This window comes from Caretta caretta, chromosome 24 (genome assembly GCF_965140235.1).
Source record: "Caretta caretta isolate rCarCar2 chromosome 24, rCarCar1.hap1, whole genome shotgun sequence".
In the NCBI taxonomy this organism is placed as follows: Eukaryota; Metazoa; Chordata; order Testudines; family Cheloniidae; genus Caretta; species Caretta caretta.
In genome coordinates, this window is record NC_134229.1 from 1,231,755 (window position 1) to 1,243,668 (window position 11,914).

General features: G+C 55.8%; 1 protein-coding gene across 3 annotated transcripts; it reads right to left on the reverse strand.

The window, feature by feature from the left end:
- Positions 1-1,167: 1,167 nt before the first annotated feature.
- On the reverse strand, positions 1,168-11,871 carry TDRD10 (tudor domain containing 10). Of its 3 annotated transcripts, none has more exons than XM_048828262.2 (13): positions 11,784-11,871; positions 10,878-10,906; positions 9,919-9,995; positions 8,558-8,619; positions 7,811-7,881; positions 7,084-7,243; positions 6,519-6,561; positions 5,593-5,674; positions 4,838-4,985; positions 4,037-4,182; positions 3,114-3,268; positions 1,901-1,971; positions 1,168-1,504 (listed from the first exon to the last, which is right to left on the reverse strand). In XM_048828262.2, coding segments are annotated over exons 2-13 (1,074 nt in total). In that variant the 5' UTR covers positions 10,880-10,906; positions 11,784-11,871; the 3' UTR covers positions 1,168-1,447. The 3 variants fall into 3 exon arrangements, with proteins under 3 accessions (XP_048684219.1, XP_074979175.1, XP_074979176.1); XM_075123074.1 differs by lacking the exon at positions 11,784-11,871 and adding an exon at positions 11,652-11,726; XM_075123075.1 differs by lacking the exons at positions 8,558-8,619; positions 10,878-10,906; positions 11,784-11,871 and having other exon boundaries at positions 9,919-10,094.
- Positions 11,872-11,914: the final 43 nt, after the last annotated feature.

Consider the following 11,914-nt stretch of genomic DNA (forward strand, 5'->3'; position numbering starts at 1 on the left):
CCCATTATCTTAACCAGCAGCCCTTCTGCATCTGTGCTCTGGAATTACATGGACCATTTCATGGCCTGCTTGTAAGCCAGTTCTGTTCACAGAATAAAGGAAGCAGAGTGTCATTTGGGAGGGTCCAGGCTGTTTTCCTTACCAATTTTAGAGTTCCTCTCTGACTGAAACCTGCTTCACAAATGCCCTCCACCCTTTGAACCATGGTAAAATACCCATGTCACTGCGATCCTTCAGTAGAGTAAGACCCCAGGACAGGTTCATGGTGGGAGCTGAACTCCTGTTCTGATGTGCCATCAACCAAACACTGCCAAGCCACTTAATGCTAGAGAGAATTTCCCTCAAGCCCTAGCTAAAATAAGACTTTCCCTGTGATTAGAGCTTTAAACTCACACACTAGATAGCTGGCTATTGTGTTGTAAGCTAGAGCACCTCACTAAAATGTTCTATCCAGCTTCAAAGCTGCCTGCCTCATGCAGGGGTTTTACAGCTTTGTTTTGCCTTTCAGAAAAAGGCTTCTATAAGCCAGGTTCACCATCCTGGAGGTTACTGTGGGAGAATCTCAATGGTTTCACAACAGCCAGCTCTACCCCCTGACTTTCACTTGTGAAATTAAGCTTGACAACTTCTGATCTAAAACTGTGGATGAGGTGGGAACCTGAGGCCATTTTACTTTAAATAAGCTTCTCAAGCTAGCTTTGCTCTTTCACCCAGAGGACCAGACCAACTTTGCTCTGAGCTACTTAGCAACTGAGCCCCAAACCCAGACACTAGGGGCAGACCTGAGTTATCCATAGCCCTGATTCAATTAGTTTCTTCCCGCCTTCAAAAACAAACCAACCTCTGCCCTTAAGCCTTGGCAGTTTAGTCACTCTTAAGAACTGTGTATTTGGACCCTGTCCAATCAGAGAAACAGAAATTGGGGATTTGTACCTACACTTTAAGATACTTTACCCAAATGAGCTTGCGGGCACAGCGTGACACAAGGCAGCGGCTGAAGGCTCTAGTCCTGCTGAAGAAAGGGCTGCAAGGCTTTGTCCTACTAGCACTGAGGGAACAACCCTCCCTTGGGCCCAAAGAGGTGATTTGTTCAGCAGACAGGCACTCTGGACAGACCCACACCTAGCTCCAGCATGCCTGTAAACACGTCAGCTAGCTGAGGCAGCATTAGTGGGACTTGCCAGGGTCCATTTAATAGTCAGGCACCAGAGGGACAGTCAGCAGCTCCCTCACAAGTCTACAGAAAAATCAAAACTAGATAACTTCCCCTTGAAGCTAAGTGAGGACATCACTAAACCTGGAGAAATAAGGGACTCCCCCCACTCACAACAGTGGAGCCAGTTAATAAGGCTGGTTCAGGTTGAAGACTACTTTTCCAAGGTCCAGCAGTTCTCTACCCCGCTCCTCCTTTGGGCAGCTAGAGGCAGGTGCAGCCCCGCAGGGGACTTCAGCTCAGAGCTTCCTCTTCCTCCTCTGCGCAGAAGGTGAAGCTCAGGATGTGAGGCTGGCCCAAGGCAAGTGGGGCAGCGTTAGCAGGTCTCACCCACCATTTCCAAATCCCTCCTCTAAAAAGCTGCTATTGGCCTCCCTTTCCCTCCCCCTAAGCCCGTGACCCACTGCCACTCACTCCCCTTCCAGGGAGGCTGGTGGCAGATGGGTAAAGATGTCACAGGTGTGGGAAGGAACCGCAGGGGACCTGGTCACTGCTGTACACACACCAGAAAGCTGGCTCAGGTATGTACGTTGGTCCAATGGTTAGACACATTCACACCCAATAAAATAGGACCCCAGGGTTTGTGATGACAGATGTGACCAATGGTCATGTGCATTTTGGGGAGGACAGCATCCCCTCAAATAACAGGAGCCTTTCACACACCAAGTGTGCAGGGCTATGTATTACCTCCAGGCGAGACGGGCCAACCACCTTCCCTCGCAGGATTTGCCGGACCATGGGTCTTGCAGAGACAATCTCTAAAAGACAAGGAGGGTTCAGTGGGGTTCTGCCCTGCTCCAGATGGAGGAACGCAGGACAGTAACTCAGCACTTTAAACAGCCAAGTGATTCCAGAGTTTACAGGGACCTGGCAGGATGCTCCTGTGTATAAGCTGTTGGCCTGGGAGGTGGGAGACCTGGGTTAAGGCCCGGCTCCATGTGACTTCATTCTCCACCCGTAAAACAGGGGCATGGTACCCACCCTAGGGAGGTTGTGAGGATACAAAGACAGGCAAATAGAAACCATCTCTTCTGTTTCCAAGCGTGCTGTGGTAGACCCCATTAGCAAGGTGGTATTTTAATCAGAGGCATTAACTAGTGATGGCAGGACGAGGGATGCAAACCAGCAACTAGATTGGTAACCAGGGGAAAATGAGAATTCAGTCCACCCAGGAAAGCCAGTACAAGGTGGGCTTCCTTCCTGTTACACCCAACCCACGCTAGGAGCAGCAAACATTTTATGGTAAATTAGGAGTTCGTGATACGTTGTCACTAGGCAGCAACCCAGCAGGAGGAGTGAGAAAGGAGAAATAGGCATCAAAGACCTTCAGGGTAAGATAAGTTCTACTGGTTTCAGAGGAACAGCCGTGTTAGTCTGTATTCGCAAAAAGAAAAGGAGTACTTGTGGCACCTTAGAGACTAACCAATTTATTTGAGCATGAGCTTTCGTGAGCTACAGCTCACTTCATCAGTTCTACTATGATGAACTACTATGTTCCTGGACGAGCGGGTGACTGTTTTGCCACTGGGACTGTAAGTATCCAAAGCAGAAAAAGCCACAGTGCTTTTACAGCTGCGGAGCGTTCTTCCAGCCCAGGTTTGCACCTCCGCATTGGGAATCGGGGGTTTTCATACTGAAAATGCTGTTTTTTACTGAGTGTAATGGAGAGACAAGGTTAACCTTGCTGCCAGTCAAATGCAATACACCCACCTGGCCAGCAAGTGGCACCACCCTACCAGAAGGTTGTTTCTACCAAACTGAAGTTTAAAATCCGAGGGCTGTAGCCATGGGAGGCTGCAAAGGACAAAGCGATCCAGGCAGAGCATCAGTGGGACTCCACACAGCAGAAGGGTTCCAGGTGATCGGATCCCTTTGCAACATCGGGGCCTTATGCTAGTACCTTTCTGGAAGATGAAGGGCTGGGCCAGCGGTTTTATGGCCCAGATATCGTCTTCATCCAGCTTCCGCAGCGAGTTCAGAGGGACAGTGGCTGAACGGCCAAAGTCAACAAAGAGAACCACTGCAAGATCTTCCACTTTCTCCAAGACCCAGCACCTGTGAGGGTCAGACAAGAGCCCGTGAGCCCAGAAAGAAGCTACAGGACCTGGGATTTAATATTTGTCCTGCAAAGAGGAGAGAGAGAGAGAGAGAGAAGCCAGCTGACTGCCTCAGGGGTTAGGGGATTTTTGTTTGTTTTTCTTAAACAATGCAGCTTAAAGTATCAGCAATATGGAGTTTTGGCTGCAATATTATCTACTGCCATCTCAGTAACTCCGACCGGGAGAGCGAAGCCAGGGCAGGCCCTGTCAATACCTGCATGAGAGACCTTCAGGGAAGAAGCCAGGTGAGACAAGAGCTGGTTCTGGGCACTCAGCAGGGGGCACGTTTCACCAGCGTAGTGCGAGGTGACACCGTGCGGCTGGTGAACCGCCAAGCTTGGCTAGAGCGGAATGTGCTTTGTTTGAAGGCGGCCAGGGGTTCACCCCAACACCCGGACAAACCCCAGCTTGGATAACTGCACTAGCTGAGTTGGACTGCCCCTCTGCCAGGGGAATTCACGCTTCGTTCCCCAGTCTCGGCAGCAGCTAGGCAGCTCTGGCACAGGGCGGCTGCGGCTCGGTAGCGGGGACAGAGGCTCCTGCACGTGGTGAAGGCGCGCTAAGAAACCTGCAGCCCAGGAAAGGTGCCACACGCCCTAAGTGCACAGTGGGAGGGGAACAGATATCAGCAAATGCCCCCCGCCCCACTCCTCCTGCCCCTTTGGTCCCAGCGCTGCCTCATGCCCAGCTGGTCCATTCTGAGCATGCAGCTTGTGTCCTATACCTGTTCCACGCTGCCCCGTCGTCCCCCAGAATGCACTCTGCCATGCAGCGGGTCCCTCGCTGCACCGCCTGCTTTGCCAGGCAGGGCTGCTTGGACTCCTCTTCCGCCAGCCGGCCGAACAGCTTGTGCATGTTCGAGTGACTTTCCTGCGGAGGAAAGAGCAGACTCCAGCAGCCACTCCCACCCCTCGCGTCAGGCTCCCAGAGCTACTGCCCAGCCGCCACCACTCACTTGTACTCTTGTGCCAGCCGAGGGTCACAGCCTTGCTCTCCCCTCCCCTCCGCCCTAGCTTCGGACCACCCGTGCACCCAGCTGGACTCTGACTCCCTCTGCAATCCAGCAAATCATGCTTAGCCCCCTGGGGCCTCAGCGGGATTTCAGCACGATGCTGGCTCAGGAGCGAAGACCCCAGAGCAGAAACAAAACAGGGCGGGTGGGGGTGGGGGTGGAGTGGGAGGTCTTGGAACTTGATCCCATTGCGCCTTTTCCTCGTTAGATTTGAGCCTTGTAAATTCAAAGCACAGAGATCCCAGCATGAAACCGTGCTCAGAATGGGCATCAATCATCCCGTTCCCAGAAATCAGAACTCGCTGCGGTTCCCTTTGCACGTTTGGCCTTTTCCTCTCGGGCCTACATAAACCTTACACAGACTGCTCTTAGACACCAGCAGGCTTCTCACCCCAGGACGTGCTAGCCCACAAATACGCGTTACAGTCCAGTACGTGCACACCAAGACCAAGGCGACCGTCTCACAGGAGGCTCCTGTGAAAGGACTCACAGCCCAGCTTCCACCGTGCCTACCTCTGTGAGGTGTATGGCCCAAAAGTACGGGGTCTGTGGCAGAGCGTCCGTCACCAGCAGCCCTGCCTCGCCGTGCAGCTTTGCAATCGCCACTAACCAGTTTAAATCCTTAAAGCAGTCTTTTAGCATGAGTGCCAAGAAGGACCCTCTGGAGAGGAAACAAACTAGCTTAAAAGGACAGTCAGCAAAGGGAAGGCGTCTCCTGGGGTACAGCCTTTAGCAAGGTGGGAAAGAGAAGGGGTGCAATCTAGCCAACTGAAAGAGCTTCTCATCCATGGCTGCTCCTTCCCTCCAAGGCTCATTTACAGGGGTCCTCAAGCAGCAGCTCGGCCTCTCGTCTCCTGCCCTGCACATTCGATATGTGCAAAGCAAGGAGCAGGTGCTCCGTTGCCAGCTGGAATGAATTCGTTCTACGGGTTAAGTTAAGACAGTCTGGCAGGGAGAGGAGAGGAGCCAATGAGAGGTTGTGGGGTGGGGATCAGGGGCCTGGGTCGGCGGAGTTATGGAGTGTCCAAAAGCCGTTTGAGCTATTCTGGGGATGAGGTGAGTGGATTGGTGCCCTGTCCTGTCCTGGTGGAGATCAGAGAACTGAACTCCTCCAACAAGGTTACAAGCCGTCTGGAACATGGCCGCCTCGACTGAACTAGCAGGGGAGGACTGCCAGAGCCAAGTGGGAGCATTAAACTTCACAGCTCAGTTATCCCCGAGCTGGGGATGCCGGGGTGGGTGCTGGAGTCCCTGGCACGGGTGCTTACCTCATTTCCATGGGAACCGCGTAACAGATCTGCCTCGCTGCATCGGGAGGCGCCGGCTGCAGGGTTTTGTTCTCTGCTTGGGCTAGGAGCAGAGGAAGAACAGGACGGTTTGAGATTTAAACGAGCCCTTTAATTAAAATCCGCCAGACAGGATTTCAGTCGCTTTCCCCTCCTGCCCTGGGAGCTCTCGCGGCGGCTGGGGAAGGCTGTAGGAGAACGGGTTTGGAAACCTTACAGCGAGATTGAACAGGAGCAACCGAAACATGCCCAGCGGCATTTATCACCCCCAGAACTGAACCCCAAATTAGCTAAGCCGGTCCCTCATGCGGCTGAATTCCTTCGTCCCCAACAGGCCCACGTGCGCCAGGAGCCCGAACGGCACCAGCGTTGCAGCCCCCTGCTCAGGAAGGACAGTTCTGGTGTTTGGAGCCAGTTCTGTGTTTTGTCCTCCACAGGGCGAGCTGCTGACAGCAGGGACTAAGGAAAATGCAGGTGAGCTCCTGCCCGCCAGGAAACAGGAGCCCCGCTGCATTTTCCTTAGTCCCTGCTGTCAGCAGGGTTTGCGCGATTAGACAGTTGGCAGCCCAGGCAGGCACGTGGAAGCCCTGGCCGTGCCGGAAGAACAGGCCCAGCCGGCAGCTTGCTGGGCACCAGCCAGTGCAGATGCAGCACCGCCCGAAGGTCAGGTGTCCGCACGGGCGCGGCTCGTGCATGCGGGGGCCCCACTGACGGTTCTGCCCGGAGGCCGGGAATTGCCGTCTGGGGGCCTGGTCTAGGAGGACTCCAGAAGGGTGCGGAGCAAAGGGGCGTGGGGCAGCCACCAAGCTTCATTCCCCATGGGGGTGGAAGGTGGGGAGCTGCTGATGGAACCAGTGCCCGGAGGCAGCAGGCCTGGACCCCCCCCCCCCCGCCCCCCGAGAGCTTACCATGGCTCAGACCAAGCTCTCCCCTGGGGACTCTCTCCAAAGCCTGCAAAGAAAACAGAGCTGATCTCACATTACAAGACAGAGCCCCCACAGCCTGGAAGCACTCAGAGCTGGAGCTGCGTCCTGACTGCTCCCCGCAGCGGGCAGCGCAGGGCTGCGGACGGTCGTATTCCAGCCGGCTCTGCGGGACAGGGAAGATGGTGCACCGACACGGGGGCTTTCCTCCAAAGAGCCCAGCGTACTTTGCAAAGGTGGGTTTTATTCTCCTCTTGCACCAGGCAGGTCTCGGACACTGCATCCCCCCGTTCTCCCATTCACATCACGACAGGGCTGGCAACATCCCCCAGGCTTCCTGGTTCGAACCCGGGTCCGTCCTGCCTCCCACGCCCCCCTCCGGGAAGCCACCCCCGCGCCTGACTGACGTAACGTGGAGAGAAGGGATGGGTGAGTGTCTCGGGCGCCACCACAGAGCGAGCAAAGGGCTCGGTCCGTCTTGGCCGCACACACTGGCGGGGGGGCCTCCCCGGCAGAAAACGGCGCAGCTCAGAGCTCGCAGCAGTCGTACTGGCATTTCCATGGTGCTCTGGGTCTCAGCCGGGTCCTTCCTCCCATTGCCTGCACCCGTGCAGCTCAGAAACAGGCGACGTCCGTTCACGAGTTGCCCGCTGAAGCGCCGGATTGCGGCCTGCGCCTGCTCAGAGGAGCCGAGATCTACAAAGGCATAGCTGGGGAGGGGAGGGGGAGACGTTACACAACTGCGTGTCCAATAGCAAGAGGCTAGAAATGGCCCAGCAATGAACAAGTGCCACTGGGCGGACCTGCAGGGAACTCAGGGCAACGAGCCAGACTGCCGTAGGGCAGAGAGCAGCCCAAACCAAGTTATCTCCAGGAACCGTTCCCGAGAACCTACTCCTTGGGCTGTCTTTGCCTTCCCGTCACACTAGCTTGGTGGGGACACGGGGGGCAGGTGGCGAGAAGCTTCCAGGGTGACCCCAGAAGGTTGTTTTGCTGTTTCTGGACAGAAGGGAGAAGTTATGGCGCCAGCTGGGGGCTCTTCTGAAGACGCCCCCTAGAATGAAATAACATGGTAACTACCCCGACCACCCAGTCTGCGGAGCAAGCTAAGGAAAGGCCAGGCACCAGGTCCTGCCCCATCAGCCATTTGCTCTCCAAGGCAGGTATCAGCAACTAGCCTCTATCATCACAGAGCAAAGCCCCCTGGAGCAGGGACGGGAGCCTGCTGAGCCGGACAACAGGGAGCAACACTAAGGGCAAAGGAAAAACAAACCTACCTTCTCAACCCCGCCTGGCACCTCTGAATACGCTGCGGGTGGAAGTCCCTGAGCAGGAGCAGTATGTCCTCCTAGGAAAGCAAAGCAGCCCAGGGTCAGGGGGAGGCCTCGTTACGGCAGAGACACCGACGGCGGCTGCAGCTGTCGGTTTATTTGTCAGAGTCGGGACAGCGGGTTCGTCCCCTTCCCAAAGGGACAGGAGCACATTTTATCTTGGGTGAGTCCAACCCTTGTCTGTGCCGCCAGGCAGCTGGCAAGGCTGCGGCGAAACCTGGTCCACACAGGCCAGCCGGCCCTGGAACGAGGTCTGCTGGCGCGGTTCCTGGGCAAAGGGTCACGCGAACGGAGCAGACACCTGCCCCTGGTTCCAAAGGACAGGCAGCAGGGAATGAGAGCAGAGCAACCCCGGGCAACCGGATGAAAGCTCCTCTGCCCGGATCAGAGTCAACTGCTGAGTTCCTGCTGCAGGTCCCCCCCAAAAGCATCACTAATCCCATTGCCAGCACCAACCCGCCACCTCCTTGTCTCCACTCACACCGGGACAAGTGCGGATGCTTGCAAACCGCCTTTTGGTTCCCCTGGAAGAGTATTTGGGGGCAGAGCAGAGAAATCAACCCAAGTAACTGTATTCCGAAGAGAGTTAAGAACAGCAGACTGCACGTACGACTCGGTGGGACGTCAATGTTAATTGCTTAGCTTATATCATTAAAGCAGAGAATGCCCCTTCCAAAACAGCAGGGAAGATACCTCCTTCATATCAGGTGGGACATTTCCAACATAAACTTCCGAGTCCTTTTTCTTGGTGATGCCTTGAAAAACAAGCAAGAAAAACTCCATTTTGTGCTTGCAGCGGAGCAGGGTCTTGACAAGCTCACGGATAAGGCTCGATGCAAATCGCAGGCCGCCACTTTCTTCTGGAAACAGCAACTTGGTTTTTTTAAATAATTGCAGCAAATTTGACTCAAATTTTGGCCCAGCCACCCGTGCACCATGCCTGCCTGTGACACCCGAGCAGGACACACAGGATCTCCTGGTCTGGGAGGTGCACACCTGGAATGGCCACTCTAACAAACTGTGACTGCAACTTTTGAACAAAGAAACAAAAACAAAAAAAGCCTCCCAAGCAAAGACAGTCTTAATAACAAACCTGAGAGTTGTCTGAAGGGACCCCCTCTCCCGCTTGTTTAGGGGAAAGGGACAAATACATATTTTGGTAAATAGCTCCCCCTCCACGGCAATACCTGCTATTACGTAAATACATTTTGGGCTAAGTTCTGATGATGGACATTAGCCCACAGATGCTAACAATGCCAATCTGCATATCTGTGCACCGCACACATCTTCAGAAAATTCTCATTAAAATTAGTATTTCTGTACACACACAGACATACACACACAGAATCTCTGGGACGTTAGTTACTTTACTCCTCAAGAGATCAACAAGCTGTATTTTAGTTACAATAAAACACGTCTTTTATCTTAAAAGCCAAAGATGGATTCCCCCATCACTCCCAACCTCGTGATCCAGGTTTTGGATATTAGTTTCCAGGAGGAGATGCCAGTTTCCTTTGACCCCTGTAAAAGGGTTTATAATGGAAATTCAGGTACAGACTTTTGATCCTGCAAAAAATTACCCACGTCCTTAATGTGTATTCAGTTTAACATCTGCATTTTGTGGGGCTACGTACGGGTTTAACCATTTGCCAGATTAAGGATTTAGCTTGAACTGTCACACATGGCTTATTTTAGATCCCACTGGTGTTGACAACAAACAAAAAGCAGTTTGTCATTGCTAACAGCAGGAGAGTGCCCCACAAAAGTGCCTGCAACTCTAACGACTGACTTGTTTGCAATATTAAAAGCGCAGTTGTCAGAAGGTCACACGCACAAGAGATACCCGTCCTGTCACAGGACACAGCTGTAAATCACACAGACTGGCTGTTCGACCTCTGACCCCGTAAAGATGACGGACACCTTGCAGTGCAACACACAGCGGTAAATCCTAGACCCACCGAGAGTTAATGATTCTCCTGCTTTCTTGGGGAGGATGCAAAACAAACAGCCACATGAGCAACCCCACCAGGTGGGGAAAAGGAACCAAGGTTTACCTGAGTATTTGAGCTGCTCCGGTTTCCCATTTGTCTTCTGGGGCCTGGGAGGGCCCCAGACACCGCTGCTGCTTGCCCTGAACGGCAGGAAGGAACAGAGGACATGCGCGTTTTGTGAGCTTTTAACTACAGCAAAACGAGACCACCCACCACCCGACAGTCACAGCGTGGAAGGAGGGTGACGTGACAGGGAGCTGCGGGTGCTCAGCACCTCTGGGAAGGTAAATAAATCAAGCCAGACACACGCTCAGGGCCCTGGGGCCTTGCAATAGGCCACACACGCAATTCACCCCTTGCACCAGGGCGCCTCTCTCGCGCTCACTCACACGTGTGTTTCAAGCCTTCATGCCACCGAAATAACCTCAAAACAGGACCAGGGCCTAGATCACAGATCCCAAGCCCAGAAGGGACCACCGTGATCGAGTCTGGCCTAGCACAGACCAGACGTTAGAACCGCCCCAAAATAATTCCGAGAGCCGACCTCTTAGGAAACCAGTGCTGTGAGGTTTCCTGAGTTTGCAGCAGCCTGAAATGGTAGCTCTGGAAGGCGTGAACGGAGCTGCGGGGCCCTATGCCAGCGGAACCCCATGCTGCCAGATTTAATTCCGGATAAAGATTTTTTGACGCCGCCCCTGGATCCAGGGATGCTGCTGCAGAACTGGGATCCAGTTGGCCATGGGGCCTGACACAGGTCTGATCGGGGGCCGGAGCTTTGTACCGGTAGGGCCGCCCCAGGACTAGGGTGGGGGAGGGGCAGTTGCCCAAGACTCTCCCCAAACCGAGCGGTGGCTGGGGCAGCACCACAGAACCCCATGGGACACACTGCAATGTGGGGGGCCAGGAGCTAGGATGGGCATTTCCCAGCCCAGAGCCAGGAGAGCCCCCCCCAATCCCGGCCTGACAGACACCGAGCCCCCCAGCTCACCGCCAGCATGAGCTCATCTCCCCCAGCTACTCACATGGCTCAGGGGTCACAGGGCCCAGCAACCTGCAAAGAGACCAGGAGAGACCGAGTGAGCGTCGGGGGGCCGAGGCCCGTCTGACCAGGCTCTCCCAAGGGTGGGGCCGGCTGGCGCGGGGGCAGCCTGCGGATGGGAACCCAGGGAGGTGCCCTCAGAGATGTGCCCATCGCAGCCAGGTGTGCACCCCTGGGCACCCCCACCAGCTGGCCCCACCGGGGAGGGGCACCAGAGGCCTATGGGGGAGACCCCCTTGCATGGGGAAGGGGGCAATTTCCCTTCCAGGGGTCCCCCCAAAGGGGACTATATAAGGGGGCCAGTTATCCCCAGAGAGCCACATGGGGGAAGGGGTGGGGCAGTTCCCCGAGGGGCCTGATGGGGAAGGTTTGGGGGGGTCCCGTGCTCAGCCCCGTCCCTGGCCGCTACCCAAGAGGGGGACGGACGTGCGGCTTCCGAGCTCGCGGCACCGCCAGCTGCCAGCAGCCCCCCGCGTCCCACGCACCGGGGCCCCCTCGGGCACCCACCCCTGCGGTCCGGGCTCGCCGCGCAGCAGCCAGGGCAAAGCCGCCGCCGCTCAGCCCGGAGCCGGCTCCGAACCCGAACCCGAACCCGAATCCCGCGGGAGGAGTGGACGGACCCGCGCCAGGCCCAGAGCCGGAGGGCGCAATGCCCGTCGCTCACTCGAGCCGGCTGCGAACCTGCCCCGGCGGGACAGGCCGCGCCCGGCTGGATAATCACGAATGGGCAGCGCGGCTCATTGCAATTATCGCGCACACGCAGCTTGTATCCGCCGGCCAGGTCCGCAGAGCGATTCCCGCTGCGGAGCTTGCGCGGGGGCACGAAGGTTTTGCGCCCTGGCTTGCGCGGGGCCGAGGGTTATTCGCAGGCGGAGGTCGCAATTCTCACCCGCGCGCAGAGCGTTCAGCGGCGCGCAGGGGCGGCGATTTACAAACCGAGCGCGCCCCGACACCGCTGGAAATCGCCCTGCTCGCTGCGCGGCAGATTGCGCCCCCGCGCGGTGGGGGTAGCTCTCTGCA